This window comes from Anneissia japonica, unplaced genomic scaffold (genome assembly GCF_011630105.1).
Source record: "Anneissia japonica isolate Jap-2015-1 unplaced genomic scaffold, ASM1163010v1 scaffold2692_len624387_cov171, whole genome shotgun sequence".
Classification (NCBI taxonomy): Eukaryota; Metazoa; Echinodermata; class Crinoidea; order Comatulida; family Comatulidae; genus Anneissia; species Anneissia japonica.
In genome coordinates, this window is record NW_022742695.1 from 272,369 (window position 1) to 281,759 (window position 9,391).

The 9,391-nt window shown below is 34.0% G+C and overlaps 1 protein-coding gene across 1 annotated transcript in view; it reads left to right on the plus strand.

Annotated features, from left to right (window-relative positions):
- LOC117119218 (triokinase/FMN cyclase-like) overlaps positions 1 to 9,206 on the plus strand; it is a 36,431-nt gene extending 27,225 nt beyond the window's left edge. The window contains exons 12-13 of the mRNA XM_033264026.1: positions 8,145 to 8,248; positions 9,084 to 9,206. Coding sequence (XP_033119917.1) covers positions 8,145 to 8,248; positions 9,084 to 9,206 — 227 coding nt within the window. The remainder of the gene's footprint in view (positions 1 to 8,144; positions 8,249 to 9,083) is intronic.
- Positions 9,207 to 9,391: the final 185 nt, after the last annotated feature.

Sequence of the window (9,391 nt, forward strand, 5' to 3'; positions counted from 1 at the left end):
AAATATAATTTAAGTCGTATTCAGAAACTTCAAAATAAGTGTGCTCGCCTTGTATGTTGCGGACCCAAATATTGTCACATCACTCCTCTTCTTAACCATCTCCACTGGCTTCCAGTGTCACAGAGAATCCTGTTCCGCATATTAGTTCGGAAATTTAATACACTGCAGTCCTCCAATCCTAGTTATATCTCCTGCCTGTTGATTTTCTTAACCTCTACCTATCCTCTCCGTTCTGTTTCCGGTTCCTGTTTATCTGTTCTCAAATCCAACAAACTTGCTGGTGATAAATCTTTCTCTTCCTCTGCTCCAAAACTGTGGAATAATCTTCCTATTTCCATTCGAAATGCTTGTAGTACTGAAGTCTTCAAAAAACTCTTAAAAGCTCATTTATTTCCTAAATAATCCTCTTCCTACAATAAACCTTTTATAAGCGCCTTGTATCCTTTGGCAAAAGGCGCTATATAAATTTCTATATTATTATTATTATTATCACTAAAATCGCTCGTGACTTCTAAAGATCTACACCATTTTTATGTGCACTATTTTTAGTCAAAATCCTAACTCCATGTTTTTACTCCCAGTTTCTGAATCAGAGGTTCACAATATTATCTGCAAACTCAAGACGAAAAAGTGTCTTGAATTTGTTTAATCTTTCCCTCTTGACTGGTATCGTGCCTTCAAATATGAAAGTTGCAAAGGTGTTTCCGTTTTATAGAAAGATGATCCCACTACATTCCAGGCTACATAAAAAGAAAATAGGAATATCTTAAATACTGACAGAAAAAAATGTTTAGTTAAAGATATTCAACGGTAAACCATCTAACGATTCTAGAGAAATCTGTCGCACTACTCTCAACATATTTTGGAAATATTGGGTCTGATCTTGCCAGAATGATCCCTCCTTCCTCTAACTTACCAAGAAATTTCCTAATTCCAAATCCTAGCTCCAAGTTTTTACTCCCTGTTACTGAATCAGAGGTTCACAATATGCTCTACAAACTCAAGATGAAAAGATGCCTTCAAATATGAAATTTGCAAAGGTGTTTCCGTTTTATAAAAAGGCGACCCCCACTAATCCGACAAACTATCGGCTCATATCTCTGTTAACAGATTGCTCTCGCACTTGATTTTTAAAACATATTTTGTATTTTTGAAGAATTATCTAGAAAATATTTCGCGTCAAATGTTGAGTGTAATGTGATTGAAAAGAAAGGATTAAAAAATGTGTTAATAAGAAAATTAAAGGATGTACAACGAAATATAGAGAAAAATTGAACATAAATAATTTAAGTGTAAGGATACCAGTCGGGCCTGGAATGGGGTTAGAAAGATAACTGGTATGGACAAAAAAAAAAGATTTATCTGACCATAGCTTTAAACACAATGATCTTAATACCTTTTATGCTACATTCGATGAGCATGACTTTAGACATGAAAGAATGACCCTAACTCAAAACTTTAAAAATGAAACTGATGTTACAGATATTTTAAAGATTGATGCTAAACATTATATGAAAAGAGTACCTATTAATAAAGCTAAGGGTCCAGATGGTATCTCGGGGCGTCTGATGTGCAAATAAGCTCTCATCCATAGTTAAATATTTCAACGTTCACTAGATACAGGGATAGTGCCCGATCTCTGGAAGGTTTATACAATTATCCCGGTTCCCACACGACCTTACCCTAAAATTATTAACGATTTTAAACCAGTTGCATTAACGTCTATTTTAATGAAGATTTGTGAGAAGATAGTTAGAGATCAACTAATGATCGAATGTAATGATTTTATTGATGATAAACAGTTTGCCTACCAAAGGAATGGGTGACGCTATTATAACTCTGCTAAATTTAGTGGTTTCATATTTAAATAAACGGGGAGGTTATATGCTCGGGGTCTCTTTATAGACTAATTATTTGATTTTTAACTTGATGCAGCCCCATATTCTAATGAATAAAACGTTTGAATGGATGATGGGTAGGCGTTTTCCTCACTAACCGGTTACAGTATATCGGGGTTTGTAAATCTATCTCGCAAAGAAAGATGATTAACACATGCTCCTCAGGGCTGTTGCCTCTCCCCAAGTTTCATTACCATTTAATTACACTAGTGGCTATCGGTCACTACGTAGGAATTTTCATATAATTAATTACGCGGATGAGAGAGTAGCTTAGCTCAGTCGGCTAATCTGGTGGTAGCCACTGTGTGTGCGCTAAACCGTGGAAATGTAGGTCCCCGGTTCAATTCCCATCACTGCCTCTCCTTGTGTTTCAGCTAGAGGGCTGAAATAAAAGTTACAATAGCGCACCGTCTTTCGGATGGGAGGTTTAAGCCGTTGGTCCCGTGTGCATCTATGGCCCATTTGCACGTTAAAGAACTCAGTACACTCTTCGGATAGGGGATTGTCTCCCGGTGTACTGTCCAATCACCACCAAAAGGACCCCACTGGAAATAAGTCTTCTAGACTTTCGTGGGCTGTCCTTGGTGTTTACACCGAATAAATCAAATGGCACTGATTGCCCTTTTGGGAAATTATCATGATCATGTTTATAGGATTGAATTTGACATGGTGTAATGATAACAATATGAATATAAACTCTAAGAAAACTAAGGAAATCATATGGGATTTTAGGAAGAACCCTAATGAGAAACCTCATCTGATAGTCAGTGACCAAATAATTGATCGTGTTCAGGAGTACAGGTATCTTGGTACATAATTTGATGATCAACTTAGCTTTGAGAAAAAATACAGGTGAAATTGTAAAACAATGAAATCAAAGGTTACACTTTCTAAAGAAACTAAACAGGTTTAACTTTAGTCAGTATACTCTTAAACTTTTTTTATGAAACAGTTATTCAATCGGTCCTTGTCATCTCTTTTATTGCTTGGTTCGTTAATCTAAATGAGATGTACAAGAAGGGTTTCATAAGGATTACTAAGATTGCAGCAAATATAATGGGTTGTTCTGTTAATGATTTTCTCATACAGATTCTCATCTGTATGAGAAACAAGTCTTAAATAAAATGAGGAAAAGCATGGAAGATAAAAACCACGCACAGTAGGATAGGTTTCGTAGGAACAATTCAGGTCGTTTAACACCTCCAAACATAGATTGCCCTTTGTTCACATATTACTTTTTAATTCAAATCTTGTTAGATAATTATTTTTTCCTGTTATAACGTTTTTGATTTTAGGTATGGGGTGCCTTTTGATGTTTGTATTAATGATTTTGATCATTTTAATAATCATAATGATAATAAAAATACTTTTTATATGCTTTACTATTTTATTCAAAGTTCTATCCAGCTTTGATATGCTTTTTATTACTATTTTAATCGAAGTTTTGTCCAAGAAAAAATATTTGTCCCTTGTATTTTATGAGTGTAACAAATGAAGTTTGATTTAATTTTATTTAATTTGATTTTTAACTACTTACAATTTTTACTTCATAATAAGCATTTTCTTCACATGCTATTCTGCGTGTTGTTAAAAATGTAACTTATTAATTTGATATATAAAAAAGCTTTACATTTGGTATATTTTGGACTACTCCAGGGCCTTTGACAAGTTAATCGTGAATCGTCTAGAAACTATCTCTTTATGGTGTTTGTAGAAAGGCCTTGTAGTGGTAGAGTAGTGGGCTACCTCTCTGATAGAATGCGATTTGTGTCTTTTCGATTTCCTCTGGGGTCCATATTGGTGCCCAATTATTTATCGTAGGCCTATACATCATTGATTTTGTAAGATGTTCCGATGCATTTTCTTTTACCCGTTTTGCTATGTCCAATAGTTTTTTTCGATTGTAATGTAAACAGGTTGATTGCCACTGATATCAGTGTACTTGACAGCATTCTGGAATGGACCCACACTAATTACCTCTCTTTGAATCTGTGCAAAACAAACTTCATGTTTTTCAGCAATAGTGTTCAGGACCACCCTGATCATCTTATTCTTAATGGGAAAGACATTTGTAGGGTCCATGTTACCAATTTTCTAGGAATTCACATCGATGGGCAATGTGGTATGTTCATATTCAGAACTTATGCAAAACTGTTGCTTGTAACATGGATGTTTTGCACAAAATAAAAAATGTTGTTCCACTTTGTATGTTGAAGTTAATTAATAATTCATTTGTTCTTCCATACCTGAATTATGATATTTTTGCTTCGGGTAAGGCCAATGATGTTAACATCAACAAAGCGCATGTGCTTTTAAAAGAGGACGATTAGATATCTCTAACTCAACAAAATTGCCGATTCATATTTACTAGTCCATTTTTCTCATAATATTATTGAAATTAAGGACCTTTTTGATTTTAATGTTGGGATTCTCATGTTTAACTCCAATTCTGGAGGATGGAGATTTCATCTGTTCTGACAAATTATTTTATTCTTAATTCAAATATTTATTCTTATTCCACTCGTCAGGCCTTTTCATTTCACGTTCATCGATCCCGAAATACTAAAAGACAAAACACTAACAAAGGCGGCCAGTTTTGGTGGTGCCTGTACTATCTGTTTTCCCCTTTACCGGACTCCCACTAGCATGAAAACAGGCGAACATCTTACCACTTTTTAAAAGAAAATGATGTCGCAATTTAAAAATTACAGACTTGTCGCCTTGACGTCATTCTTTTGCAATACGCTTGAAATTTTGGTTGTTGAGTATATAACTACCCATTTTAATGCATTTTGTCTTATGTATAACTGGCAACATGGCTTTACAAAAATAAAATCTTGCAATACATACTTGTAGCGGCATTTAATTCATGGAATCTTGATCTTGATAAAGATGCTGCCCACATAGACGTTGTCTTGTTTGATTTACAATACTTATAACAAAGTTGGAACGAACGTACGTAGTTAGTGGCAATCCTCCTAGGTGATTATAACCATTTATTCGTGGTAGACTACAATGCGTTCTCTATCAAGGAAAATGTTTTTCTTGGACTAGAGCTTTATCGGGAATACACACACGGGTCATGCCTGCAGCCTATGTTTATGTTTAACATCTACGTAAATGACTTGCATCTTAATTTAACAACAAGGTCATTACCGTATGCTGACGATACTTTTATTCCAAGGTGAATTTATTCCGTGAATGATGAATTATTATTCTACAAGAAAACATCAATCGTATACAATGATGGTCTGAACTAAATTCACTTAACGCTATTAAATGTTAAATGTTGTCAATTATTGTACTCGTCAACGTAATCCAAACGTCCCGGAATATACATTAAATGGTCACTTTCTTAAGAATGTAAAACACACTTTATCCTAAAATAAACCAGTTGAGAAATGGCTTCCAAATCTTTGAATTGTATTTGTATATATTGTTTTATTATGTGTTTAAAACTTTTGAAAATCAATACAAAGGAGATTGAGGAGATTTTCTAGAATCTGGTTAGGGTAATTTTAGTGGGTGTGCTGATTTGTTGTATTACTCCTAATATGCCTATTTTATATTTTTATACAGTAAAAAAAAACCTGATATTTAATTGTTGAATTTGCGTGGGCTTGCACTTTGGGTCGGGTTAGGGAATTTTGGTGGGTATTTTGACTGTTCTAAAGTAGTCTAATTTGTTATATTTTTATACTGTAAATATTATTGATTGATAGGCCTAATTGTTGAATTTGGGTACAAATTTCATTGGTTTCTTAGGGAATAATTTTGGGAACTCGATGAAATTTTTTCTTGGATTTATTTATTTAATTGTTTTGCAATATTATTAGGTCTATCTAATTTAATTTTTGTAATATAATTATTTATATCTTTATACTAATGTAACTAATTTTAAAATCTTTAAATGTAAAATAAATAATTGACCATTTTGAATTTACTGGTATTTATTTGTTGGTCGTATTTGAGAACCTGGGTTAGGTTATTTGGCTCTTTTAATGTTTACTTCATATATTTTATGTAGAATTTTAGGTTCAAGTTAGACGTTTGTATTATGTATGGAAGTAGTTGTTGGAGAGGAAAGCCCTTTTGGAACATTCACCCCTCCCACCCCATAAAACCGCTTTTGTCTGCCTACAGCTATCCTCTTTCATATCATATTATTAATGTTTGTATTACTGAAATAAAAAAAAAATCTGTGTTGGATGTTTTAGTACAGTATATATAAGAGCTCTGTCAGCAATAAGAAATTCTTTTGGACAATAAATATAATTTGTGTTTGTATTTGTAAACTTAATCTTAAGTAATGATGTTTTAAAAAATATTTAAATACCTATGTTTATTTTATAATATATGTAGAACGCGTCATGGGTACGGATTCACACAGATTCAAATAACAAAATAGCATGATTGTGGGCTCAAAACTAAGTACGATATAGTATCGACTTTTAAAGAGCAACTTAAGACTAAAATCTATATTGCTCAGAATTGCAAACTCTTGTATTTGCTCGAGCTCGCAACTACAATCAGTTTTAAAGAGCAGAACTATTTCAATTTGTTTTAACCAGGTAATATAACGACGGACAGTGCGCTGGCGACATTGTTAAATCTTCGGTCCGTTTGAAGATTAAATGGCTATTTAGTTTACATGTCATTTGATTTTATAAACTTCTTAGTTTGACACTTAATGTTGCCTCGTTAATGTCTCCCAATGTTTTTGTCTTAAGTGTGCATGATGTTTAAGATCAATAACTATACATTAGTGCTTTTAGTTTGATATTCAGTTCTATTGAAAGATCTTATATTGCGACAAGAGCAATATTTTCGACAATCTATCATGATTACTGACATTTGGTTTAGTCGGCGGGACATGTATGTTTTTGTGTCTTTATAATTGTGAGTGAACTATGAGAAAATCATGATCCAGGTTTACACAATTATGGTGTTCATTGGGTCACTGGTTCAATTTATTATGCTGCTTCTATGACGAAGATAATGATAATGATTTTGGTAATGATAATTATAATATGATTTGTTTATGACAATCACCTCAAACAAGGCTAATAAAGCAACTAAAGGTAATTGGTTATTTTTAAAAGAAACTTGTTTAATAAAATGTAGACCGGGCAGGTTGATCGACAAAAGGAAACCAATGATAAAGATAATGACAACGATAATGATTCAATAGCTTGTTCAGTATTGGGAGCAGGTAAGGTAGTCAGTCGGCTGATGGTAGCTAGTGTTCGTGTGCAGAATCGTGAAGATCTTTTAAGGTTTTTCTGGTGGCATACCAAATGCTGCTTTTCAATTTGTTTCAGATGAAGAACTGGAAGTTACGACGGCAAACTGGTGTACTGCCAGTCGCCATCAGGCGACTGGTCTAACCTTCAATCAGTGCTGTTCTAGATGTTTCCAATACTGAACAAGCTATTGAATAATTATTATTGAATCAGAAAGCTTTATAGTCCGTCATTACGTCCTAGTGAAACATACTAAGAATAGCCCACTAAAGCAGCAGCATTGTCTAGTGGTTAATTGGTGTACTGTTCAATTAACCACTAGAAGGCCGACCCACTTTTAGTGGGCTATTTTTAGTATGTTTCATTGGGACGTAATGACGGCCTATAAAGTTTTCTGCGCAGAATACTAAGACGAGGTCTGATCCAAATCTGTGTTGAATCTGAAAAGTGGGAAAGTGTCGAATCTGTCCTAGTGTCACGGCGTCGCGCAATCGAAAGCGTTTTATTATCGTGGCATTTCACATCTTTCCAATAGTTCTCTTCATACCATAGTAATCAAACCCAGCAAGTCTTAAACGCGGGGGTTTCTTCAGGGATAATAGTACATTTTTTTATGCAATCTTATTATCTAAGATCTTCATTCTGCCACCCTTTATTTTCACAATATATTTATACTCATATTTATAAACATTCATAAGCATTAGTACTAAACGGTTTACAGTTTATCTCTTCATTTATATATATATATATATATATATATATATATATACATACATATACATATATATATATATACAGTAAAGCTGATGAAGGCATATATATACATATATATATATATTCACACACACACACACACACACACACACACACACACACAAATAATAATTATTCTATTTCTGTACCAAACAATAAGTATGATTTGCTAATAAATTTTTGATATAATTCGATTCCAGATAATTGTTGAAATATTATAGGACAATTTTAAATAATTTATATCTTTAAGGAATACTGGCTTCGTTGGGTAATTACACGAATCGTCATGTGTATGAAATTCTATCGTCGGCTGCAGAGTCACTTGAAAACACAATGGGAGGCGCTTCGGGTGGTGTAAGTAGGCTTAGAAGGGATTTGTTTTTATTTGCTAATGAAGATTAGTTTTTGTATGCTAAATTGGTGTGTTTCGTTATCGTTGTCGTTGTCATCATCATCATCATCCTCATCATCATCATCATCATCATCATCATCATCATCATCAGTATTATCTGCAACATCAGCATAATGAACATCATTATCATCATCAGCATCAGCAGCATTGTCATGAATTTTATATACGCTATTGGGGAGATAACGTTTACTTTATTTTATGTTATCACCACCATCATTATCATCATCATCGTCATCATCATCATCATCATCATCATCAGCAGCAGCAGCGTCATTATCGGCGTCAACATCAATCATCATCATAATCTTCGCCATCGTATCATCATCATCATCATTATCATCATCATCAGCATCATCATCATTATCATCATCATCATCATCATCATCATCATCCTCATCATCATCATCATCATCATCATTATCATTATCATCATCATCATCATCTTCATTATCTGTGTTATCATCTTCAGCAAACACCAGTAACAGTTCATCACCGCCTGGCTCCAGCATCGTCACGGACCGCGGCAGCGGAAACATCGTCCTCATCATCGTCATAATCATTGTCGTCGCAGCAGCACCAGAAGCAGCAAAAATAATGTCATTATCATTATTATCATCATCGTCATCATTGCCATCTTCATCATCATCGTCATCATCATCACTGTATTCATCTTTATTGTTTCATGCAACTACAGTAGGCCTACTAGTACCTATTTTATACATATTGCACTTTTTTCCCAGTTTCCGTTAAATTTAGATATTTGATCTGTTTTTACAGCTATATAGCTTATTCCTAACAGCTGCAGCAAGAAGGTTGCGCAAAGACACCAGCCCACCGTCCTGGATAAACGCGCTAGGATCGGGGATAAACGCAGTTTCAAGGTTTGTTAGTACAAAATAATACAGCATTTATAATTCGATATATTTTTACAGGATATACTGTTTTAGTTTCCCCCTATGGACACTTCTAAGCTCATATACATACATATGTATCGCTAAGGGGAAACTAAAACGACCATAAGGCGAAATCATAGACAAAGAGTTTCCCCTTCAGAGCCGATATATATATATATATATATATATATA